Source organism: Anabrus simplex, chromosome 3, assembly GCF_040414725.1.
Source record: "Anabrus simplex isolate iqAnaSimp1 chromosome 3, ASM4041472v1, whole genome shotgun sequence".
NCBI classification, from domain to species: Eukaryota; Metazoa; Arthropoda; class Insecta; order Orthoptera; family Tettigoniidae; genus Anabrus; species Anabrus simplex.
The window spans coordinates 28,794,944-28,821,980 of record NC_090267.1 but is presented as its reverse complement, the minus strand read 5'-3'; the positions used below and the strand labels follow the sequence as shown (position 1 = coordinate 28,821,980).

The 27,037-nt window shown below is 44.7% G+C and overlaps 1 protein-coding gene and 1 non-coding gene across 2 annotated transcripts in view; both read left to right on the top strand.

Annotated features, from left to right (window-relative positions):
* LOC136866969 (luciferin 4-monooxygenase) overlaps nt 1-27,037 on the top strand; it is a 132,622-nt gene that overhangs the window by 70,170 nt on the left and 35,415 nt on the right. The window contains exons 5-7 of the mRNA XM_067144059.2: nt 882-1,050; nt 2,609-2,878; nt 25,495-25,722. Of these exons, the coding sequence (XP_067000160.2) occupies nt 882-1,050; nt 2,609-2,878; nt 25,495-25,722 (667 nt within the window). The remainder of the gene's footprint in view (nt 1-881; nt 1,051-2,608; nt 2,879-25,494; nt 25,723-27,037) is intronic.
* TRNAS-AGA (transfer RNA serine (anticodon AGA)) lies at nt 8,852-8,933 on the top strand. Its single transcript has one exon. It is a non-coding gene; the product is annotated as a tRNA-Ser (tRNA).

The window sequence follows — 27,037 nt, the reverse complement described above, 5'->3', positions numbered from 1 at the left end:
AACGAAGAATGGGTTGAGAAAATAAGTTCACCTCAAGACAATGTGAGTGGGAGCTCGAGAGGGTTAGCACTCTCTATCCCAATATGTCGTTTTACAAGAGAATAGATGAAAAGAGAAGTTACATTTTAGGAAAAGGTTACATGGTTGAACGCTTAGAACCCGCCCCGAAAGTTAAACTGCTGAGCAAGCAAAGAAAGAAGTTATTAATCGGCCATTACCTTGTGTTGAACGGCTGGAGAAGAAAGAGGCGCTTCCCGCCCCCTGCTATGTACTTAACACACTGAAAGATGGAACAGAAGTGGCCTAGAGACCCAAAAATCAGCAGTTTAAATACTCTCGCGGAAGTTTCTAGGCGTTAGGGGAAAGAAAACACCCTCCCACAAACTCTTTATTGGATAGGACCCCGCAACAGATTCAAGTTGGGGGAAGATACATCTGATTGGATAGAAATTAACTTAAGAAATTCGGGATTGGTTAGGTTCAACACAAGGGGAAAGAAGGGGTGAATATTGCCAACTTAAACAATGACTGAAAGAAATTTAACAAAGAACAAACTCTTGAAATTAAATTTTCTCCAAAAAAATAGTTCTTTGACTCCGCACTAGGTTGCACTATTGTAGATCTTCAGTAGTGTCCTCTAGAAGAGAAAGTTCACACTTCTTACTTCAAGCGAAACAAAAACACATCAAAAATGATACAGTTCAAAAACTCAAAATTTTCCACGTGGTGACATCTTCTGAGACGGTAGAAAATTAATACTGTCAATAAAGTTCGGACTTCCTCCAGCAGAGGAGTTTCAACAGGCGCACATTTTAAATTAGCGGAGTGGAGGTGTACCGCCCGGTACATTATTAATATTATTTTTACTTTTTTATTCTCAGTGATCGAAGAGATGTCATCAGCGAAGGTGATAAAATGTTACTCTTCTCCTCGCCGTCCTGGATTTCAGCAACGATTCTTTATTACGTAGCGTTAGACCTGGGAATAGAACTGCTAGCTGGCTCCAAGTTTGAAGAAGAGGCATTCTTCAAGATCGTCCGAGATCACAAGGTTAGAACAAATTGTTCTTCCTCTCTTTGTTATGATACTTATTCTAGGTCACACTCTTAGAGGTTGTCCGTGATTTTCTACTTGAACCCTTTAATCGTCATCTTGAAATATGCGTTCTCACAGTTCTTAAAGGGAGGTCCGTTTACTGCCTGCGTGGGTGGGGAGAAGGGAGTAGGTTGTCATGGAAACGAGGGCGGACCCAGTGCGGTTGCTATGGAGATAAGCCTGTCGGTGGCCTCGTGTTTGGAGTTGCCAAACCTCTCACTTCTGAGTTACGTACAACAGAACACAGTGGTCTGAACGAACGGACAAGCGAGACGGAAGAGAGGGGAAGGAGAAAGGAAGACAGGAATGCGGCAACACCATGCAATGTTCCTCCCTCCAGGCTTATTTGTCAAAACCCTTCTTTTAATATTACAGCTGTAGGAATGATATCGAACATTAGCCCGCGGCCATTTTTTTCAATATCTGTAGGCCTAGGCTATAACAACTGCTACTACTGCTATTACTAAAATTGTTTTCCTTACGTACCCTAAAAGCGTACGGCGGGGTCTCAGAGGGTGGCGCCTTCCCTCAAGCCAAAGAGATCTGAGTTGGTGAACGAGATGTATGGAGAAGGTGAGGGAGTTGGTGACTGTGATCTATACTACGAACTGTTCGGCATTCAGGTCAGCCGATGGTGGGGATCAATTGGTTGACTCTATCTGACACAGTCGTAGGGCTTTCGGCGTGGAACTGTCAAACAACACCTACTGAATCTTCTCTTCTGACAATCTGGGAAACAAACCTTCTTAATTTATATACATACTTCGACATATTCATCAACACAAATACTTTTGCGGTCACGTAAGCTGAAAACTGTAGAATTTCAGTTTTCTAAGCTAGCAACCCTACAGCATAATGGAAGTAAGGAAATAACTTGCAGTAAACTTTACAGATGACACTAGAGTTAGACGATAGAGAAGAATGTCACGTGATCAGCACGAACAGAGTTCCAGGTGGCGCGGACGCATGTTACGGAATTTTATGCGCGTGCGCACTCCTACTAATTGGTCGCCCACAACTGAAGAAGCCTGGAATCGCGAGGTTGGTTTTAGGTCTTAGAACGTAGTTTTTAGTATCGGTAAAGACATACCGAGTTTTGTTCTTCGCGTCGTGAGGCTTTGAATGAGTTTTGTTTCGCCCTTGTACGACCAATTCGATATTTTCCCTATACTAGCCTATACCAATGTGTCATAGGGTAAATATAGGGAATGGAGAGGTCTGTCCAAATTTCTTGCGGGCTGAGTTACCCGCAGGGTCCTAATAGGCAAGTATACAAAATTCAGCTCGGATAGGTGGAATGGTATAATTTATATACGGAATAGACAGATAGACAGACAGAGAGGCAGGCAGACAGAAGGGCAGACTTTCTGCTTTATATATATGTAAGAACTGAAATATTTCAAACAATTGTCAATGACCTCAATTTAGCAAACCTGTATTGCTATTAAGAAGATAAGGATAAGTTACTATTTTTTGCATGGCGCCCATCAAACGGACCATTGGACTGTTACAGGTGACCTTTACATTCCTGTCGACGAACCTTGTTATGTCCCTGGCGAAGTGTTCCGTTGCTGACGAGTACGACATCTCCAGTCTGCGGTGCATCTTCTGCGCAGGCTCCGCCATGAGAAAGGACGCTCAGCTGATGGCGGAGAGTGTCCTAGGGAAGAAGGTGTGTCAAGCTTACGGGCTCACAGAGATCCTCTTCTTGACGATAGCTGTTCCTGGAGATGGCTGTAAGGCTGGAGGGTCCGGGAGACTGGTGGCTCTACAAACATGCAAAGTAAGTCCTTACGGGGCATGTCTCTGCTACACTTCGGGCGGAACATAGTATTATTTATTTATTTATTTATTTATTTATTTATTTATTTATTTATTTATTTATTTATTCCTTTGTAGGTGCCGAAGTTAGGGCATTTGTCCTCTCTTCCACTTACCGCTGTAGTGGTATATCATAGGTAGCAGAGCTTAAGAGTGCATATTAATATACAGTAAATAATTATCTGTCCTCTTCTGTGGTGTAGTGATTTGTGTAATTAGCTGCCGACCCCCAGAGGCTCGGGTTCGATTTCCGGCTCTGCCACGAAATTTGAAAAGTGGTACGATGGCTGGAAAGAGGTCCACTCAGCCTCGGGAGATCAACTGAGTAGAGGTGGGTTCAATTCCCACCTCAGCCATCCTGGAAGTGGTTTTCCACTTCTCCTCCAAGCAAATGCCGAGATGGTACCTAACTTAAGGACACGGCCGCTTCCTTCCCTCTTCCTTGTCTATCCCATCCAATCTTCCAATCCTCCAGCAAGGCCCCTGTTCAGCATAGCAGATGAGGCCACCTGGGCGAGGTACAGGTCATCTCCCCAGTTGTATCCCCCGACCCGGGGTCTGAAGCTTCAGGAGACTACCCTTGAGGCGGTAGAGGTGGGATTCCTCGCTGAATCGGAGGGAAAAACCGACCCTGGAGCGTAAAGAGATTAAAAAGAAGAAGAAGTCTGTTTCAAAAGTCACTGCAAAATAATTTGCCCCGAAATCCGGATTTCAATTCAATTTCCATTCCTATTTAAGTTTCACTTTATTCATAACTGTTGTAAAGTTATTTGATTACTATACTTGAAGGTATAGAAACGTTTAAAATAAAATTCTGGCTCAAATATCCTCAATGTCAGATGTTTAAAGACTGAGTTAACAAATATTTTTGCATTCACTGAAGGTTAGTAACATTTAAACGTGTGTTAGGTCTATTTATTTGAGATAATCCCTTCTCTCTTTCTTTCCTTATCTGTTTACCCCCCACGGTTGGTTTTTCCCTCGGTCTCAGCGAGGGATCCTAGCTCTACCGCCTCAAGGACAGTGTCCTGGAGCTTCGGAGCGTGGGTCGGGGATACAACTGGGGAGGATGAACACCACCTCGCCCAGGCGGCCTCACCTGCTATGCTGAACACGGGCCTTGCAAGAGGATGGGAAGATTGGAAGGGACAGACAAGGAAGAGGCAAGGAAGCGGCCGTGTCCTTAAGTTAGGTACCATCCTGGCATTTGCTTGGAGGAGAAGTGGAAAACCACTTCCAGGATGGCTGAGGTTGGAATTGAACCCACCTCTACTAAGTTGACCTCCCGAGGCTGAGTGGACCCCGTTCCAGCCCTCGTACCACTTTTCAAATTTCGTGGCAGAGCCGGGAGACTAACCCAGGGGTCCGGGGGTGGCAGCTAATCACACTAACCACTACTCCACAGAGGGGAACTAATCGCTTCTCGAATAGTAATATTCCAAAAAGCGCAGCACAATGTATCCACGCCGCACTTTTTTTTTTTTATCGGGCTTGGATTTAGCTTCCAGAATTTGGTATTGGATGAGACGGAAGGTAAGTTCTAAGGTGATGCCCGTGTGGTGTGTTTGGTAGTAATTTATAATTCGTGTGGTAACTGACCCTTATTTTACGTACTCTTTATCCTTACCTGTGTTCCTTGTCTGAAATTTAGCGACTCATCTTGATTTCTACCACACCACGCGGGCGTGAAATAATTAGCAGTGTCACGAGATCTTACCGCTCTTGATTGTCGTCTCACAATTTTGTCTTCATACTATGATCTTTCCCATCTTTGAGAGCTCCACTCATAAAGAAAGGTCATGATGTCCGCATCACCGATTTTGTTCAAACTTTGTATGTTGGCAGCACTACATTACAAAAACACACTGGCAAAGTAGTAGAGCGCAACCCTCAGACATTTCCGGAAAAAACTATTTTGAAAATGTCGACAAAAGTTACGAGAGCTTTGGCATGCCACGTTTCATCAAACGACAGACTGTGGCGCGGTGGTGCCATCTTATGAAGATGGCGAGTTCGAGTCTCGCTCTTCTCAACTTTTTCTGACATTTTCTGATCCCCTTCCTCTTCGTGTTGCGAATAAGAGCAGCAGTTTCTAGTCACTGTCTGACCGCGTTGTGTGCGGTGTAACCAGACGTGTTCATCATAAGTTCCATCGGCATGGAGATCTCACATGTTGAATTATGTGTTTTGTTCTAATGTTTTGTTCTAAAGTTGAAGTAATGAGTGGGGAGGTGCGCGCGGATATGTAAATACCGGGGATGTGTTTAAGGAGTGAAAATTTAGAGGAGAGTACTAAGGGAGAAACGAAGGGTTACTTTGCGAGGGTGCCAGGGCTAAGTTGGAGGGCGATGATGTGAAATACGGAAGAGATATTGACTAGGGAAGTGAGGAAGAGACGGAGGAGATCGGTTGTTGGCGATGTTGGGTGGGAAAAGCTAGGTGGGGGGAGGGTAAGAACGGTTATATGGACTAGGTGGATGGAATGGAGGAGCTGGCGGGACACGGTGACGGGATGTGTTAGGGCGGTTGAAAAGTTGGTGGCGACCTGATGGTGGCGACCGTGAAGATGTGCACCATTTTCGATAAAATGTTGGACAGCGTCGGGAGTCTGAAGATGTAGTCTCACTAAGTATGTGGGTCCAGATGCATTGTAAATCCGGGTAGCCCTTCCAACGGGCAATCCTGCCAGGCGGAGTTCATTGGCGATGTCTTCTGTTGATATTAGTCGGTCCACGCCGCGGACGACGCTCGTGCAGTCCGGCGGTGGTGGCGACAATGGTAGACGTGCCGTATCTGCAGGAGGAGAAGTGGCGGTGTCATCGGCGGGTAACTGGACAGTTGTATGCGGAGAACTAGGTTGAACAGGGGTGGGACGGATGAGGAGAGAAGACGTCAGAAGGGAGGAAGGATGGGGCATGACGGTCGTGGTTATAGGAACGTTGGGGGAGGTGTAAGCAGAGGTGTTTGTGGTGGTGGTGGTATAGGATGAGGATGAAGTCTGTGGAGATGGTATCCATGTATGTGGCAATATTATTGCAGGCGTCTCAAAAGCATCTGCGAAGTACGGCGGACAAGGTTCCACTCGATTCCCGGAGGTGGAGATGTACACACCCTCTTGGATCAATTGCTGTGCGGCGTCTTCTGTGGGTAGTTGTACAAGGGACAAAGTTATCCTGGACCCGAGATACATTGGTAACTGGGATACAGTTAATGCAGAAGAAATGGAGTAGATCGTCTTCAGAATAGTCGAGTTCAGTATCGTGGATAATGCAGTTTGGCATGATGGGAAGGCCGACCTCTAACTTGGTGTCAGGCCGATTTGCTTTATTGAGGTCGGTTGGGTGCTATAGTAAAGTTGTGAAGGCCCCCGGCCGGGCAAAAAGAATCGTTGCGTGGAATTAGTGATTAGTCCACTTCAGAGATAATGAAATGTCGTATGGCTTTTAGTGCCGTAATATCCCAGGACGGGTTCGGCTCGCCAGGTGCAGGTCTTTCTATTTGACTTCCGTAGGCGACCTGCGCGTCGTGATGGGGATGAAATGATGATGAAGACAACACATACACCCAGCCCTCGTGCCATTGGAATTAACCAATTAAGGTTAAAATCCCCGACCCGGCCGGGCATCGAACCCGGGACCCTCTGAACCGAAGGCCAGCACGCTGACCGTTCAGCCAACGAGTCGGACACTTCTGAGATGATGCTGTGTGAATCTTAGCTATACAAGCGATGTTGTCTTGTTGAATTATGTTCGCATGAAAGTGTTTTTTAATGTGAAGCTACGCAAAGTGCAAACGAGTTCCCGGGAGAGCGAGCAATAAATAAACAGTAGAAAAAGGCCATGGCTTACGTCGACCACCTTCTGTGTATAAATCGCTTACTGGATCCCGCGACGCTGTAGAGATTAAAGAAGAGGCCGAATTACTGGGAAAGAAAATGTTTAAGTCCGCCTCTGTGGTGTAGTGGTTAGTGTGATTAGCTGCCACCCCCGGAGGCCCGGGTTCGATTCCCGGCTCTGCCGCGAAATTTGAAAAGTGTACGAGAGCTGGAACGGGGTCCACTCAACCTCGGAAGGTCAACTGAGTAGAGGTGGGTTCCATTCCCACCTCTGTCATACTGGAAGTGGTTTTCCGTGGTTTCCCACTTCTCCTCCAGGCAAATGTTGGGATGGTACCTACCTTCAGGCCACGGAAACTTCCTTCACTCTTCCTTGTCTATCCCTTCCAATCTTCCCATCAACCCGCAAGACCCATGTTCAGCATTGCAGGTGAGGCCGCCTGGGCGAGGTACTGGTCATCCCCCCAGTTGTATCCCGACCCAGAGTCTGAAGCTCCAGGACACTGCCTTTGAGGCGGTAGAGGTGGGATCCCTCCCTGAGTCCGTGAGAACAACCAACCCTGGAGGGTAAACAGATAAAGAAGAAGAAGAAAATATTTATTTTGATAGTCATCATCATCATCATCATCATCATCTGTTTACCCTCCAGGTTCGGTTTTTCCCTCGGACTTAGCAAGGGATCCCACCTCTACCGCCTCAAGGGCAGTGTCCTGGAGCTTCAGACTCTTGGTCGGGGGATACAACTGGGGAGTATGACCGTGTACCTCGCCCAGGCGGCCTCACCTGCTATGCTGAACAGGGGCCTTGTGGAGGGATGGGAAGATTGGAAGGGATAGGCAAGGAAGAGGGAAGGAAGCGGCCGTGGCCTTAAGTTAGGTACCATCCCGGCATTCGCCTGGAGGAGAAGTGGGAAACCACGGAAAACCACTTCGAGGGTGGCTGAGGTGGGAATCGAACCCACCTCTACTCAGTTGACCTCCCGAGGCTGAGTGGACCCCGTTCCAGCCCTCGTACCACTTTTCAAATTTCGTGGCAGAGCCGGGAATCGAACCCGGGCCCCCGGGGGTGGCAGCTAATCACGCTAACCACTACACCACAGAGGCGGACTATTTTGATAGTAATAGAAGAAAATAAAATTTTAACCGAAAAAGGGGGGAAAGGAGGTGTAAAAACCGGTAGTAGCGTGACTCGAACTCGCTATCTTCATAACTGCAGTGAGGACCCTTAACCACTCGACCACCGCGCCACCCTCTCTCGCCTGATGGTACCTGGCATGCTAAACCACTTTTAACTTTTATGGCCATTTTCAAAATCGCTTTTTTCGGAAAAATGTATGGGAGTTGCGCGCTACTACATCGCCGGTGTGATTTTGTGATGTAGTACTACCAACCTACAAAGTCTGAACATAAAATGAAATGGAAATGGCATATGCCTTTTGTGCCGTGAGTGTCCGAAGATATGTTCGGCTCGCCAGGTGCCTTTCTCTTGATTTGACTCCTGTAGGCGACCTGCGCGTCGTGATGAGGATGAAATGATGATGAAGACAACGCATACACTCAACCCCCGTGCCAGCGAAATTAACCAATGATGGTTAAAATTCTCGACACTGCCGGGAATCGAACCCGAGACCCCTGTGACCAAAGGCCACCACGCTAAACATTTAGCTATGGAGCCGGACAAAATTTGAACACAATCGGTGATGCGGACATCGTGACCTCGCCTTGTCAGGCTAATATCATACCACGTCATTTCTCCACTGACAGCTTTGAAGATCCCGCTTAGTCGATCAGTTCGTCTCCTTTACTGCCAAGTTTTCCCAGTCCAGAGTTTGCAACATTTTGTAACACAACTCACTTTCTGTACAGTGATTGACAGTAAACGATGGTCGCGAACCACGCGCTGTCTCGGGAGGTGGGACAAGTACTGTAATACGAGTTATGTTCCGGAAATGTACGACAGTGTAGGTAATTTACACAGTTGGTATCCCTGTAGAGAGCACACAGTCCGTAGAACTCATCATGATACAGCGTTTAGTGAAGGCAAGTTGACCTCGTTTGTTATCCATTTGTGTAACACCAGCATCTGTGTTTCGCATTGAGTGCAGTCGTGGCCGAGTGGTTAAGGCGTCTGACTAGAAATCAGATTCCCTCTGGGAGCGTAGGTTCGAGTCCTACCGACTGCGAAGCGTTTTTTTTTCCTATACTAAATAATTGATATGGTGGATACAAACTTCACAATAATGCGCGTTTCAAATTATCTCTACTAAACACTTGATCATCATCATCATCATCATCTGTTTACCCTCCAGGTTCGGTTTTTCCCTCGGACTTAGCGAGGGATCCCACCTCTACCGCCCCAAGGGCAGTGTCCTGGAGCTTCAGACTCTAGGTCGGGGGATACAACTGGGGAGTATGACCAGTACCTCGCCCAGGCGGCCTCTCCTGCTATGCTGAACAGGGGCCTTGTGGAGGGATGGGAAGATTGGAAGGGGTAGGCAAGGAAGAGGGAAGGAAGCGGCCGTGGCCTTAAGTTAGGTACCATCCCGGCATTCGCCTGGAGGAGAAGTGGGAAACCACGGAAAACCACTTCCAGGATGGCTGAGGTGGGAATCGAACCCACCTCTACTCAGTTGACCTCCCGAGGCTGAGTGAACCCCGTTCCAGCCCTCGTACCACTTTTCAAATTTCGTGGTAGAGCCGGGAATCGAACCCGGGCCTCCGGGGGTGGCAGCTAATCACGCTAACCACTACACCACAGAGGCGGACCTAAACACTTGATGTTGATGTTTATTATTATTTTATGGTGTCTAATATCTTGGTCACCCTTTTTATTCCTTCTTTCTTTCTTTCTTAATCCGTTTACCCTCCAGGGTTGGTTTCTCCCACGGTCCAAAAGAGGGATCCCACCTCTACCGCCTCAAGGGCAGTGTCCCGGAGCGTGAGACTTTGTGTCAGGGGATACAACTGGGGAGGAGGACCAATATCTAGCCCAAGCGGCCTCATCCGATATGCTGGACAGGGGCCTTGTGTGGGTGGATGGAAAAATTGGAAGGGATAGGCAAGAAAAAGGGAAGGAAGCGGCCATGTCCTTAAGTTAGGTTCCATCCCGGCATTTGCCTGGAGGAGAAGTGGGAAACCACGGAAATTCACTTCGAGGATGGTTGAGGTGGGAATCGAACTCCCTCTACTCAATTGACCTCCCGAAGCTGGGTGGACCTCGTTTCAGCCTGGCAGGGTCGGGAATCGAACCCGGGCCTCTTGCGGGTGGCAGCTAATCACACTAACCACAAAGGCATCTTTGTCACCCATTTTCTTTATGTATTCTTTTGTATGAAAGTTGAATTACAAGGATGGAGATGCGTAGTTTGGGAGAAGAGGGGGAGGGTTGCGTCTACTGTTCAGTGCATTACTGGGACAGATGATCTCAATTACCGTCATCATCAATGATTAGTTGAGATGTATAAGCTTTCCAAAAGTAAAGCAATATTAGTGTGAAGTTTTTATTCAATTCTCCGTTATTTGGCATTTTAATAACAGGAGGAAGAAAGAAAACTTTCGCAATCGGTTGGACTCGAACCTACGCTCGCAGAGTGAGTCTGATTTGCAGACAGACGCCTTAACCATTCGGCCGCAGATTCACGGTAACCTTATAAGGGATGTTTGTTTTAGAAAAATGAGTTGCCTAGCTTTGCACCCTCGAAAGGTCCCGACCAGTCGGGAGTTTTATATGATACTATCATTTGTACGCGTTCGTCGCACTGGAGTTTGCAGTGGATTACACGTTTCCTTCAGAAATGTATGCGAAGTAACATGGCTCTACTCACACGTTTAACGTGATGTGTTAAAATGATATTTTCCTACGAAAGCGCGTGGCGTCCCCCTCTGTGGTGGAGTGGTTAGTGTGATTAGCTGTCACCCCTAGAGGCCCGGTTTCGATTCCCGGCTCTGCCATGAAATTTGAAAATTGGTACGAGGGCTGGAACGGGGTCCACTCAGCCTCGGGAGATCAACTGAGTAGAGGTGGGTTCAATTCCCACCTCAACGATCCTGGAAGTGGTTTTCCGTGGTTCCCACTTCTCTTCCAGGCAAATGCCGGGATGGTACTGTAACCTTTCGTGGTATCAGTACATCAATAGACCATAATATACCCGCAACATGACGTTAAAAATGGAACACCTTGGATGAGGCCTTCGACCGGGCGCGGCGCCGAAGACCCCTTCTCCCCTACTAGCGTTACAAGGCACTAGCTGAGCCGGTAGAGACATACGGGTCGCAGTCTGTCCTTACTGGGCAGTAATCTAATAATTTACAGTAGGGGAATCATAATAATGAGAGGAATACTATTTACCTATGAAATGAGAAGAATGAATTACGTTTCTTCTTTTAAAAAAATTTAATGCCTGAGAAAACACGTAGATAATTTATACATGGATATGCCACCATATTAAACATATAAATTAGACGCCGTAAATTTCCTTGAGTGTGTAACTGTCCTCTCTAGTCCTTTCCCTAGAATTGCAATTCACTCTAAAGATATTCAAACACATTATGCACTAGTACCGTTGTACACAGAAATAATTGGATGATGGCGTATCTTGTATTACTCGCCTTATTTACATTATTACACTACTGTATATATTCAAATACCAAGTCGTAGTCCTATTGGCGAGAATTAACCTTAGCTATCGAATGAACCAGGTGAGACGTATTTGATATACGAGCTTGTCTAAAATACCTGAAAGTCGTCTCACTTATTAGAAAGAAAAACACCTATCTCGCTATCTCATGAGATAAACAAATAATACACATCGTATGTTCCAATGGGATGTCACTTAAATATATACACGAATTCGACACTTGTACAACGATGATCCTTAAATGAATTATATTTAGCGAAACAGAAAACAATACAGTGCTCAAATACATATCACACCTATGGATAGAAGACAATAAATACACTCGACATTTACAATATAAATCACGGACCGGGGCATCCGCCCGTAGCTGGTGGCAGCAGCATAACTGCCTCTGGTGCTGATGAGACATGAACTCATGTCCCATGACAATTGTGAAGTGTGACTTCCACTCTGAAAATCCCTAGTCGTTATAATTAACATAAAGAAATGGGGGAATTCTCTCATTTATTGGAATTGTAGGTCTAACCAACGGTGTTTATTTCTGACTGGTTGCATGTAATATCGATGCCGGAGAGAAAGAGAACGAGCCCTCTAACACTAAGTTCCTCTCACAGCGGTGATAGTATTTCACATCCCTCCTTACCTGGTCGGACTTTAAATCTCACCGGCCAGCTGTTTACACTGTCCTCACCCTGCGCTTTCACTTTCAACACAAGGGAACTCAGTCCCGTTATCTAGCCACCTCGGCATTTCGCTTTAAAATATCATTATTCACTGGATGCCACACGCATCAATTAAACACATCGGCTTGCATCTAGCCTACTTTATACCATTAGCACGGGATAAACAACCTTGCGCATACTTTGCTTATATTTCATCAACACCGCATTCGATCTATTCCTTATCGGCTATAGTAGCTCGATCTCATTTCTCGGCATAACCAATACACGCATATTTTGGAAGAAAGAAAGGCCCTAGCATTCGGGACAAAGCATGCTAACACTCGCGTTCTAAATAAATTCACACATTATCACACTTCACTTGTCATATCGAGGTTTCTTCTTCACCATACTTAATTTATATAAGGGGATGACCTAACACATTACGTGAAGCATCTACTACAGAAAACCTTGAAATTTCTAGATGACTCATATTAGTTGTATCATTTATCAATGGTACATGGAATGATTTTTCAAGAATATTAAAGAATCCCTTTTAATTCCCATAGTGCTCCACGGTAAATCAAATCTAGGGTCTTAAATTATCATGCATGAATTCCCATGTTAAACAAAGAAATACGGTCCCCGACCGTGAAGAAACATAAACACTAGCCCTATCAATAACTACTACCATCCCTTTGAGAACAACGAAATCCTACCCTACATTTCTAAAGAATCTGCATGCATTAAATATTTACATTTTTACAGGAAATAGACTTTCAAATATTTTCACAATACTCATCTGCCTGGATCACCCCACAGCTCACCCAAGAAGGCACATCTAGTCGTTTAGTCGTCCATTACGACTGCATCAGCAACCTGGAGTCCGGTGTTCGGCTGCCGCTGGGTGGATGGCATGATGTCTTGATTCCCCGTACACCGTAGGCAGTCCTTGAGGTTCCACGGCGTCTTGATTAAGTACGGGCCTCCCGTTGATTCTCTCCTTCCTCGGAGACTGACGTCACTGGCACACAACACAATGAGGGGATCTGACTTAATTATAATCGTGATAACTGGCAACACATTATAATTTCTATGATCAGAGAGACTCATAGGCTCGAGTCCTCTAACCAAGCACCGGTAATGTTTGTAGCCCGTTGCTTTCCCTATTGGTTGTCTATCCCACTGTCGGCAGTTTAGGCCCTAATTATCACGTTCGCACTTTCACTGTTATTAGAAGTCCCAAAGCTACCCTTACGAACGTGGTTTGACCTTGCCTAATTCAGCACTAGTTTATATGGGAGTACAGATTAGCAACTACGTCTGGGATTTTTTTTCTTTACCGATATCGCCCTGAGTTTACGCGTCGCCACTGAGCCGCACTTTCTCCTACACCTGATCATTCATCATTATGTGGTTACTGGATCTCCCATGTTATTTCTTCGGCAGTTAATACACTCGTGAATTTACTTACACGATTTCACAGCCTACTAGCGTTTGATTTGCGTTCTCTTTACTCATATATTCGTACACATAAGCACTCTGCATATCATATGACCGTCATGGTTAGGGTTAAATACCGCACTCTGTTAGTATCAATAAATCTTCACTTCACTGTTACATATTCATATCACTGATAGAACTTCAGCTACATAAACACTATTCAAATGATTATTGACTGGTCACACTTTGTAGCACTGAAGCAACGAATACTGAAGAATCACTCACATTAGGTATCACCTCACTATGCCACTGGCAGAATAAAACAAGATGCTTGCCTCAGTTCGCACCCCCTTTTATCATGAAACGTGTCGGACTCGAAAGAGAGGGTAAGACTCCTCCTACCTGCAGAAAGCGGTCCGGTGGCACGTGGTTTCCAGGATCGATCAATGCATCAAATTAAAGCTCAATTGCGCGAGTTTCTACTGATCACTTATCATTTTGATCACTTCACGCGTTTTGCTTTAATCTCGAAAGCGTCCTTTGATATCCCAGTGAGGGAGGGGCTTGCAATTTGGCGGTTCCGTGGCTTCGGTCACCCTAACAGCTTTCTCCAGATGGTGAACACCTGTGGGATGTCCACAAACAGCGTAGATTATTCCATTAGAATCATGTAAAGGACTTCTTGGTGTCAAAATTTTCTATAAAATTCGCCGCTTTTAATGAACCTTGAGTCATGAAAATCTGCCTTGTAGTATGCGAGTTATGTTAATTTCTCTCCTGAAAACAATTGAAGACAGGTTTCTGGCAGCGGTGTTTCCGCGGGAAAAGGAGCGGAAAAGTGATATTTGCCAACGCTGGGCACGACCTCCGTGACCTACTTGCTGTGGGAGTGTTTCTTTCTCTGTCGCGCCTGAGTGAGAGCGCTTCTGGCCGGAGGCGAAAATATGTCTCGGTACAGTACTTACGCGCAAAGAGAGTTTAGTGCGTGGGGCTGACAGCTCGCCACTCGCACCCCGTGGAGGGTGGACGTGCGCTGACTTGGGCGCTAATTAACGTATGAAAGCGCGGAAAAGGGCATATTTGAGCGGCGGAATGCCACAATATAGTCTTGATGATGTGATGAACGGTCACATCCTCTCCCCACTTTGACAAAGAAAAATCACGCGTAGGGATTTTTCTTTCCAGTTCATGGTTTCTGCCATGTCACACTTGACAGTTACGTAGACTGTTATTTTCGCGCCTCAACTCATATCTGGACAGGAGTATACGCAGGTATTCCTTAGTCATCATGTTTCTTCCCTCCGTGCATTCACGGTAATCATCTTGGTTTGATTCCTTGTCGCCATCATCCGCGTCGCGGCGGACTCCGTCAACTATCAGGCAGTTCATCTCGTCTTCTTCTCGTTCAGGCTCTCCTGCGGCGTTGGATCCGTCGTCGTCTTCTTCTTCATCATCGGGCATTTGTTCATCATCTCGTTCCTCAGGCAGTTCTCTGTCCTCTTGATTGTTTGGATATTTTTAGGTTCATCGTGCCGCATAATTCATGATGCTTCTTAGCTTGTTATCCTAATGGTCATACTTAATAGTATTTCTTATCATTAATGCCTTATGTCGATTACTTTATATTATTCTATATATACATTATATACATGTCTGTTCTGAATAGAGTTTGTCATTGTGTCAGCCATTTACTAGCCCTTCCGGCACACCTAAGAGTAAGAGGTTTTAGGCTGAACCCTTGTCGTCCTTTGTCATAGTCACGCGGCACAACGGCTTTCTCTTCCCTGCGCCATCTTCTCATTCCCATTGTAATAATAGTCCTCTTCAGTCCGTAGCTTGACGGAAGTGCTGAGCTGGGTCGAAGTCTCCCTTTACTTCGGCGTTTTATGAAGAAGTTCTTCTGGATAGTTCCACTGTCACTTAGTCTCTCCAGTCTATCTCTAATTAACTGGATATCGTCCTGCTGTCGGTTTGATTCCGTAATGCATCTCTTCATAATCGTCAATAACTTCCGATGCTGGGTAACATGTTCCATTCCGCGGGTCCATACAAGAAATTTCCGAATCTCTTTGCTTGATCCTCCGTGAATATTAATCTTGACTGGAGTCTTCCGGATGACGGGTAGTTCTCTTGTTTTCTTCATCTTCCTCTGGTATTTCCTCCTATCCGTCTTCTTCCTGCTCTTCTTTTGTCTTGTCTTGCCTCTACGAATCACACGTGTTAGACTGTAGGTGGGAGTCGAATTAACATCCTGTGAAAGAGGAGCTGGAGTCCCTTCATTCATATGGGGAAAATCTCTCATCGTCCTTTGTACTATGCAACCTCCTAGTATTCCTTGGCCACCCTTCTCTGGCTTCTCCAGGACTTTCATTTTGCCTTGGGTTTCCCGTTGTTTTCCCTCGGCGGAAGTGTCAAGTTCGACCCTTGCCTGACCCATTTGTTGGTCGATGTATTCCTTGCATTTAGTTTCCGTTTGGTCCGCCACCTGTGTCAAATTTTCTTCGATCTCTTGGGACCTCAAAGATAAGTCTTCGAACTTAGTTCGTAGATGAATCATTTCCTCCACTTCAGTATTTAATTTGACCTCTAACTCTTCCACCTTAGTCTGCTGAACGATTAATTTATTATTAGCTTCGCTTATTCTTTCGTCTAAACGGACGTTTGTCTGATCCAATTTTAATGTAAGAGAGTCTATACGATGTGTGACATCGCTAATACTAGAGGTAAAAAGGTCCTTAAGTTCCGCGGTCTGGGCTCTGCCTGATGCTTCATACCCCTCTAATCGTGCATTAATCTGTCCCATATTACTAGTGTGCTGATCTAAAATTGCATTTATTTTGCTGAATTGTTCCTGGTTTTCCGCGTTCATCTTACTGAAACGTTCCTGGTTTTCCGCGTTTATCTTACTGAAACGTTCCTGGTTTTCCGCGTTTATCTCTCCCAGTTTATCAAAACGTTCATTAAGCCGTGTATTTGCCTGCTCCAATTTCTCGTTCTGTTCGGCCAACAATTGGGCGAACATTGCCTTCACTGCCTCTAAATCCATGTTAAACTGTATTCTTGAGAATTAGTGCCCCCTTGAGATTGAGCTGCTTCGTGAAACCTTGGTTCATTCCACTTATTCCCTAACGAAAGAAGGTGTGTCTTTTGAAAAATACAGGATAATTTATGCCGAAACTAGCTTCATAACAGCTGCGTAACACCTCATAATAATTACCGTGCTTTCTCAGTATACTATACGTAATTCATGGATATCATCCCGATATATAATAAATACAATCTATGTTAGCCCTTCATGAAATAATAATAATAAGATTCGCGACTACAGGGGCTCGAGAATTTACCTGTACCTGAAACATGGTACGATCGATAAACATTGAATGCTCTCAGCTTCAAGACAGGCAAGATGCGTTTGCAGACAATTCCCCGTCTTAAACTGACAACATCGCACTGTTCATTTAGAAAACAAGAGTCGTGAGATGAGGCATCCCCTCTCATACGCGATATATAATCACTTTACGTGGGATATATCCCCTAAACTACCAAGGCCTGCTGCACATGCAGTACCTTTAGCCTAGACCCATGACCAGTGGAATTTGAAGAATTCCGTCTAATCATTTTATTCTCACTGTTGGGAAAATCATTTCACTGTTTCCGTGAAGTTTCACAACTCCATAATATTATTGGGTCTGATATAATCTGAGTGATTCCCGCGCATATTTCCACTTAACCTGGACGCGCGATTTTTCATTCTTCTCCCTACAGTAATTATTTAAATTTAATTTACCTTATCACTCATTTAAATAACATGTATTCCTCTGTCCTAACAAAATCGAATATACGGAATAAATTCAGTGTTCCATTCGTTCAGTTCTGACCGTGCCAGTTTGGCAATACTACTTTACTAGGTTCTCCTTCAATAGTAGCGGTATTCGAACTTGTGCCTAATATTTGGCTATGTCATATTTTCTATCGCCATAAGGGCATTACAGGATTTGCCAAGAAAAACAAAAACAAAAAAAATACAACACGTGCGAGGTGTCAAACTCGATATCGCAACCTAGGTGTAAATCTGCCCATAAATAACACTGCCCCACGTTGGGCGCCACACTTGATGTAACCTTTCGTGGTATCAGTACATCAATAGACCATAATATACCCGCAACATGACGTTAAAAATGGAACACCTTGGATGAGGCCTTCGACCGGGCGCGGCGCCGAAGACCCCTTCTCCCCTACTAGCGTTACAAGGCACTAGCTGAGCCGGTAGAGACATACGGGTCGCAGTCTGTCCTTACTGGGCAGTAATCTAATAATTTACAGTAGGGGAATCATAATAATGAGAGGAATACTATTTACCTATGAAATGAGAAGAATGAATTACGTTTCTTCTTTTAAAAAAATTTAATGCCTGAGAAAACACGTAGATAATTTATACATGGATATGCCACCATATTAAACATATAAATTAGACGCCGTAAATTTCCTTGAGTGTGTAACTGTCCTCTCTAGTCCTTTCCCTAGAATTGCAATTCACTCTAAAGATATTCAAACACATTATGCACTAGTACCGTTGTACACAGAAATAATTGGATGATGGCGTATCTTGTATTACTCGCCTTATTTACATTATTACACTACTGTATATATTCAAATACCAAGTCGTAGTCCTATTGGCGAGAATTAACCTTAGCTATCGAATGAACCAGGTGAGACGTATTTGATATACGAGCTTGTCTAAAATACCTGAAAGTCGTCTCACTTATTAGAAAGAAAAACACCTATCTCGCTATCTCATGAGATAAACAAATAATACACATCGTATGTTCCAATGGGATGTCACTTAAATATATACACGAATTCGACACTTGTACAACGATGATCCTTAAATGAATTATATTTAGCGAAACAGAAAACAATACAGTGCTCAAATACATATCACACCTATGGATAGAAGACAATAAATACACTCGACATTTACAATATAAATCACGGACCGGGGCATCCGCCCGTAGCTGGTGGCAGCAGCATAACTGCCTCTGGTGCTGATGAGACATGAACTCATGTCCCATGACAATTGTGAAGTGTGACTTCCACTCTGAAAATCCCTAGTCGTTATAATTAACATAAAGAAATGGGGGAATTCTCTCATTTATTGGAATTGTAGGTCTAACCAACGGTGTTTATTTCTGACTGGTTGCATGTAATATCGATGCCGGAGAGAAAGAGAACGAGCCCTCTAACACTAAGTTCCTCTCACAGCGGTGATAGTATTTCACATCCCTCCTTACCTGGTCGGACTTTAAATCTCACCGGCCAGCTGTTTACACTGTCCTCACCCTGCGCTTTCACTTTCAACACAAGGGAACTCAGTCCCGTTATCTAGCCACCTCGGCATTTCGCTTTAAAATATCATTATTCACTGGATGCCACACGCATCAATTAAACACATCGGCTTGCATCTAGCCTACTTTATACCATTAGCACGGGATAAACAACCTTGCGCATACTTTGCTTATATTTCATCAACACCGCATTCGATCTATTCCTTATCGGCTATAGTAGCTCGATCTCATTTCTCGGCATAACCAATACACGCATATTTTGGAAGAAAGAAAGGCCCTAGCATTCGGGACAAAGCATGCTAACACTCGCGTTCTAAATAAATTCACACATTATCACACTTCACTTGTCATATCGAGGTTTCTTCTTCACCATACTTAATTTATATAAGGGGATGACCTAACACATTACGTGAAGCATCTACTACAGAAAACCTTGAAATTTCTAGATGACTCATATTAGTCGTATCATTTATCAATGGTACATGGAATGATTTTTCAAGAATATTAAAGAATCCCTTTTAATTCCCATAGTGCTCCACGGTAAATCAAATCTAGGGTCTTAAATTATCATGCATGAATTCCCATGTTAAACAAAGAAATACGGTCCCCGACCGTGAAGAAACATAAACACTAGCCCTATCAATAACTACTACCATCCCTTTGAGAACAACGAAATCCTACCCTACATTTCTAAAGAATCTGCATGCATTAAATATTTACATTTTTACAGGAAATAGACTTTCAAATATTTTCACAATATTGACATAACCTTGATAACGAACAAGTCTGAACATGCATAACCATGTCGACGTCACTGGATGTTAAGAACAGAATAATCTTAGTATGGCGCGTGCTCAGTCCCGTCGGAGACAGTCTGTCGGATGGTGACGTAAGGCCTTAAGCAGGGTAAAATTGAGCCAGACTCCACCAAAATTGAAAAGAACTCTTCTGGTCTTCCCCTAAACCTCCAGTCTATTCAGTGATTTTAAATGATATGCTTATCGGAACGTGCTTCTGGGTGAGTAGACTCCAAATGTGAAGTTTGCTCAAGATAAACCCCGTTATACGCTGATTCGTTAAGCGCGATTTCGCATATACCTGATTTTAGTTTTAAGTCTAGTGTTGCCATCTGTTAACAGTACGTGGAAGCTGTAATGCCTTAAGGCGGGTACAGACTTGCGTGCCGCACTAAGGTTAAACGGGGTTAGCGCATCTCTACACGCATCTTCTGTCGAGTTTGTCGAGACGTGAATTGTCAGTTCCGGTCAGTAGAGCTGTGGAGTTGCACTTGACAGGTTTCGTACTTAAAATGGCGGGTAAAAGGAAAGAAAGTGTGTCTGTCGAAGGAAAAGAGCGTGTACCAAAGTCGCATTCGTTAGAAACAAACAAGTTTTGGGTCGCTATGAGAAAAGTGAGCGTACTGTTGCCGTTCACTTTGAAGCCTTGTACATCAACTATTAATGTTCTTGTCATGATGGAATAAAGCGCTCTACTCTCTATCACACTCATACCATCTACAAAGGCACGAGTTTACTAGAGAGTAACATTGATAACGAACAAGTCTGAACATGCATAACCATGTCGACGTCATCACTGGATGTTAAGAACAGAATAATCTTAGTATGGCGCGTGCTCAGTCCCGTCGGAGACAGTCTGTCGGATGGAGACGTAAGGCCTTAAGCAGGGTAAAATTGAGCCAGACCCCACCAAAATAGTGTCTGTAAGGATAGGGCCCTTCAAAATGGCGTCTGTGTGTGGTTAGGCTTGCTCTCGTACACAAGGATATGACTGTGACGTCACGTTACTTGTCTGTCGGATGGATATGTAAAGCCATAAGCAGGCCACTTGATAACACAGGTGCACAACTAAGTAGTCTGTCGGATGGAGACATAAAGCTTTAAGCGGACCTCTTTTAAAATCACAGATAGCGGCTGTTAGACAGACCCCTCCAAAATAGCAATGGGAGCAGCATCTGACGGTAAAACTGGGCCCAAGATAGCGGCTGTGTAGTTAGACTCCTCCGAAATGGCCGGCGGGAATTATATCTAACCGTAAAACTGAGCCTCTTAGCCCTGTGTAGTTAGGCCCCTCCAATATGGCGTCGGGAGGGTTATCTGTCCATAAAACTGGTGCCTGTGTAGTTAGATCCCAAAAGTTGACGTCGGAAAGGGCATCTGCCCATAAAACTAGGTTAGGGCATATCTGCCCCCTCTGGTGGGGAGGATCGAAATAGCGACGGGAAGGTCATCTCACCGTAAAGCTGTGCCCTGTGTAGTTAGGCCCCTCTAAAATGGCGTCCGGAAGGGCATTTTCCAGCAAAACTAGCCCTATGTAGTTAGGCCCCTCCATTAGGTTAGGTGTGCTCTCTTATGCGATTCTCATTGCCCTACTACTCAAGATAGCGTCGCGAGAATCCCCATTGCGCCACTACTCAAGATGGCGTCAGGAAGGGCATCTAGCCATAAAAGTGAGGTTAAGTCATTCCATAAGGTTAGGCTTGCTTTCTTCTGCGATTCCCCCATTGCCCTACTACTCGAGATGGCGTCGCGAGAATCCCCATCTCCCTACTACACAGGATGGCGTCGGTAAGGTCATCTATCCGTGAAAGTGAGGTTAGGCTCCTCCATGACGTTAGGCTTGTTCTCTTACGCGAATCAACATTGCACTACTACTCAAGATGGCGTCGAAAAGGACATCTGCCCAAAAAAGTGAGGTCAGCCCCATCCAAAAGGGCGACTGTGAGGTTAGGCATGCTCTCTTATGCAAAATCCGCGCGGGGAAGGGCAACTGGCCGTTAAAGTGGGTTTAGACTCCTCCAAGATGGTGAATGTGAGGTTAGGCTTGCTCTCTTATATAAAATCCACGTCAGTCTTACCTAAGCAGCGGACGGAAGCAGACGTTCGGAGCTGACAGTGCCGGTAGAGCGGGAGCGCAGTGTGCGCGGTGAGTGGGAGGAAAGACGGGAGGGAAGAGGAAGATGATTGGTGTGGACCAATATCGGGTGGTTATTGGAAGATGGCAGGGAAGATGGAAGATGGAAACAGCTTGGAGTGAAGGAGATCAAGTAGAAAGGAGAATGATGGGTGAGATAATACAGGTGGCAGCGGTGATTATGGTACTGTTAATTATAGGGGGTGTGGAAACAAATCCCGGTCCGACTCACAGTGGCAACATGAACTGGGAAGACGTGGAGGTCATAAGAAAAGTGGTCAAAGAAGTTGTAGAAGAAGTTTGCCCGTTTGAACAGATTAAAAATGTGATGAAGGAACATGTGAAAGAACTTGAAAATATAAGGCGATGGATACAGGGAAAAACGGAGGAAACAATGACCAAAGTGGAAACTAACGAGAGAGAAATTACATCACTCAAGACGAAAATAAGGAAGATGGAGGAAGAGATGGTAAAGTTGAAGTCAGCCGTAGAAGATGGTAACCAAGAACGCAGGAATAAATGCTTATTCATATATGGGGTACCGAAAGAAAAAGGTGAGGACAAAGTGCTGACTAAATACAAAGTGCTGGAAGTCATCCAAAAAATGAAAATCAATTTTAGCGAAGCTGATATTGACGATAAAGGTAAAGCACGGGGTAACAGACCGATAAAAATGAAGTTGTTTTCCACCCTGATGGCGGAAATAGTGATAAAAGGAGCGGATAATATACAGGGAGCAAAAATTTGGATTAAAAGAGATATGGGAAGAGATGGGATCAAGAATATAAACACCCTGAAAAGACATTTGGTCCGGGCTCGATTGCAAGGGTTAAGAGCCTACATCAACGGTCAATTATTAGTGGTAACCAATGGTCAATGGACCAAATATTGGACAGTAACGAAATTACGTGCAATGGATCAGAATGAGAAGGAAGTGGTAATGGGGAAGAGGGTGGAAGAAATGCGAACTACAGATAGTATAGTTGGTGAAGACGGGCATGGTAACAACGGAAAAACCAAGGAAAATAGGGCATTAGCAAAGAGATCGCAACGAGAAGGAGACATCACGGTAGAGGAGATCATACAGGTTATCGGTGAAGAGATGAGGAGGGAGTCCAAGACGAGGATTGAGGAGATGAGGTCGGAGTTCGGTGCCAGAGACGAAAGGAAGAAACACGGAGTGAATGGGGGGGAGGAACCACAAGACGCGACGAGTGCGCATAAACGGAGTGAAAGGGAGAAGACAGAAGCACGAGGTGGCTTGGTAAAAGGGAGGAGCTTGAGCCTGAAAGAAATGTGGGAGAAGACGAGTAACTGGACGTAGGTGTAATGATAAGAAGTAAGAAAACAAGCAGTAGCAGCAAGTAAAGTGTTTAAGCTAAAGGGAATAGTGGAAGATGTGTGTTATTTGCAGTTGAAATAAGAGTGATCAAGTATTAAATTAGCAGGAGGTGAACTGTGTGTGGATAAAAGTAAATAAGTGTAGCGAGGCAGTGGTATTCAAGAATGGACAATAGCAATGAAACGTAAGGAAAAAAAGTGCACAGCGACACGGTAGTGGAGGTAACAATGAAACGGGAGGAGAAAGAGTGCTCAAGGACACGGCAATGGAGGTAACAAGATAGCTGGGTTTGCAATGTAAGTAGTAATACAGGAAGGTCAGTGTTCAGAAAAGATTATGCTGAGTAACGTACCAGGCCGGAAGAGACATGCCCCGTGTTTAAAGAACAGACACCGTCTGCTTACACTATTGCATCCTACATATGGTACATTTATGTCTACACAATGACACACTCCACAGCAATGTGTTATGGGTTTAGTTCGCACTCTACATAGCAATGTGTTATTGTTTTAGTTTCTGATTATTATTATACTCCCAGACTACATTTCTGCCACGGCCAACAGACTATCAATAAGGATTGATCTCGGGTCAGGCGGCAATGTTTATTCTGCCTATTGCTATTTTTTTCTATGATTATTATTATTATTATTATTGTTTTTGTACATGTGTCTGTTTGTTTATCAGGTGACAGTATTTTCCTTTTCCTTTTGTGAGCTGGTTTAGGTAAGAATTGTTATTTTTCTCCACATAAATGGATCATATACATATTATGTAGATCTGGAGAAAGGAGAAAAAGGAGAAAGAATAAAGAATATGATATGATATGATATGATATGATATGATATGATATGATATGATATGATATGATATGATATGATATGATATGATATGATATGATATGATATGATATGATATGATATCCACGTCGGGAAGGGCATCTATCTGTGAAAGTGAGGTTAGGCCCCTCCATGACGTTAGGCCCCTCCATGAAGTTAGGGTTGCTCTCTTAAGCGAATCCGCATTGCACTACTACTCAAGATGGTGTCGCGAGAAGCCACATTGCCCTACTACTCAAGACGGCGTCGGGAAGAGCAACTGACCGTAAAAGTGAGGTTAGGCCTCTCCAAGATGGCGTATGTGAGGTTAGACTCACTCTCTTATGCAAAATCCGTGAATCGGCATCGCATTACTACTAGGAGTCAATAACCTCGGATGAGAACGCGCATAGGTACACTACTAGGGGTCAATGACGCCAGGTGCTGACTCAGCACGAAAATGCTGACGAGGTGGTTTAGAACCCGCTCAGCCCTACTACTCATTTCGAAACCTGCTCCTTTATGAGTAGACTTAAAATATGAAGTTTGATCGAGGTCTGTTCAGCCGTTTACCCGTGATTGTGGAACAAACAGACACGAAAGTTAAACACTTTTGATACGATTTTGAGTTGACCTAACACGGATGAATATATCAAAAGTTGACGAATTAAATGACATTACAGTCATCGGACCCCCTTCAACTGAAGGGTGACCGGGCGAGTTGGCCGTGCGCGTAGAGGCGCGCGGCTGTGAGCTTGCATCCGGGAGATAGTAGGTTCGAATCCCACTATCTGCAGCCCTGAAGATGGTTTTCCGTGGTTTCTCATTTTCACACCAGGCAAATGCTGGGGTTGTACCTTACTTAAGGCCACGGCCGCTTCCTTCCAACTCCTTGGCCTTTCCCATCCCATCGTCGCCATAAGACCTATCTGTGTCGGTGCGACGTAAAGCCCCTAGCAAAAAAAACAAAAAACTGAAGGGTGCGGCCGATCTACGGGACAAGCCCCACTGAGCACTTTCTGCAAGAGAGGCAGAAGTAAATAGCTGAAAACACTTCAGCTCATGCTGCTCCCACCTAGGACTGACTGTGAACTTCGCGCGGTAAAACAAGTTTTGAGAAGTACGATCTAACATACTAGATTATGAAACCGTTCATTTACTACTGTATAATGAGCTGAATAAAGATTGAGAAAGCACAAACAAACGTGTAAGACTCGGGAGGAAGGAAAACCCAGACCTGTTAGTGGGGACTGCACGAAACGGCAGTGATTTTATTGGCATCTGTCCCGTTGTTCCAATAGACACAATATACGGCTCGTATAACTAAATCGAGCCTGTTTTGCTTTCTAGAGGATTTCCCCTTAAACAGGCAGCTAATCACGATAGATGGGGCCTCAATCTCGATGCTCCACTGAAATGTACACTTTGCTCAAATTGGCGCTTGTCCCGTTGTTCGGCCGCGCTCTTCAACTTTATTTACAAGACGTCAGTAGTTCAAAAGGCAACACGAGTTCACTACAAAATGAACAGGTCTACGTGAAAATGTTAATAGCGTTATTCCGTGTGTTACAGGTTGTTGACGTGGAGACTGGTCACGCGATGGGCGCTAACGCGGAGGGTGAGCTGTGTTTCAAAGGGCCGACCCTCACCAAAGGCTACTACCACAACCCCGCAGCCACAGCGGGTACCATCGACGAAGACGGCTGGCTGCATTCTGGTGACATTGGCTACTATGACGATAATGGATTTATCTACGTTGTTGACAGGATAAAGGACCTCATCAAGTACAGAGGCTTCCATGTGAGTTCGCTTGATGCAAACATTTTTGTGCATGACATGTCCAATGAGTATGTTATAATTGCTTTAAAGTTATGTTCTTCAAAAATGTATTAACAAAAAAATGTAAAATGGAGTATTATGCCATGGTCCAAAACAAACTCTGTCTATGGAATGGAAAACGCGGAGATTCAAAATCGGGTAAAATTACGTAGGTGAATTACAAATCCTCCATAATCTGATGTAAAAGAATCGGATTCGTGACATCAGACATAATGATCATCTGGTAAGATAATTACACACCACATTAGTCCCCCACTGTGATGTAGTGTTAGGAGGCCCGGGTTCGATTCCCGACTCTGCCAAAAAAATTGAAATGTGGTATGAAGTCTGGAACAGGGTCCACTCAGCCTCAGGAGGTCAACTGAATAAAGCGGGGTTCGATTTCTACCTCATCTATCCTCGAAATGGTTTGCCGTGGTTTCCCACTCCTCCTCCAGGTAAATGCCAGGATGGTATCCAATTTAGGGCTACAGCCGCTTCCTTCCCTGTTCCTGGTCTATCCCTTCCGATCTTCCAATCCTCCCACAAGGCCTCTGTTCAGAAGAGCAGGTGACGCAGCCTGGAGGAGGAACTGATACCCCTCATTGTATCACCCCGACCCGAAGTCTCACTCTCCAGGACACTGCCCCTGAGGCGGTAGAGGTGGGATCCCTCACTGAGTCCGAGGGTAAAACCAAACCTGGAGGATAAACAGATTAAGAAAGAAAGAAGACACATCACATGAAAAAAATTAAATGGCGTATGACTTTTTAGTGCCGGGAGTGTCCGAGGACATGTTCGGCTCGCCAGGTTCAGGTCTTTTGATTTGACGCCCGTAGGCGACCTGTGAGTCATGATGAAAACGAAATGATGATGAGGACGACGCATACACCCAGTCCCCATGTCAGCGAAATTAACCAATGATGGTTAAAATTCTCGACCCTGCCGGGAATCGAACCCTGGACCCCTGTGACCAAAGGCCAGCACGCTAACCATTTAGCCATGAAGCCGGACACATCACGTGAAATACAAGGAGTAACAATAATGTAGCTTCTCAATCTGTCCAAAAATCTATGTATATAAAATAAGAGTTTCGTCTGTACATTGTTCAGCATTTAAAGAGAATGGTATTTCTGTATCGGTCGAGTCCACCGTAGCAAGGAAATGGCTAAAGAGAATTTTATTAAAATCGGTATGTAAAGTCGGGGAATGAGCCACTACAATCTAGGCTATATATGATTATATTCGCGCTGAGTTAAATGGTAGTTTAGGGGAAGAAATAACATTTAATCATCAA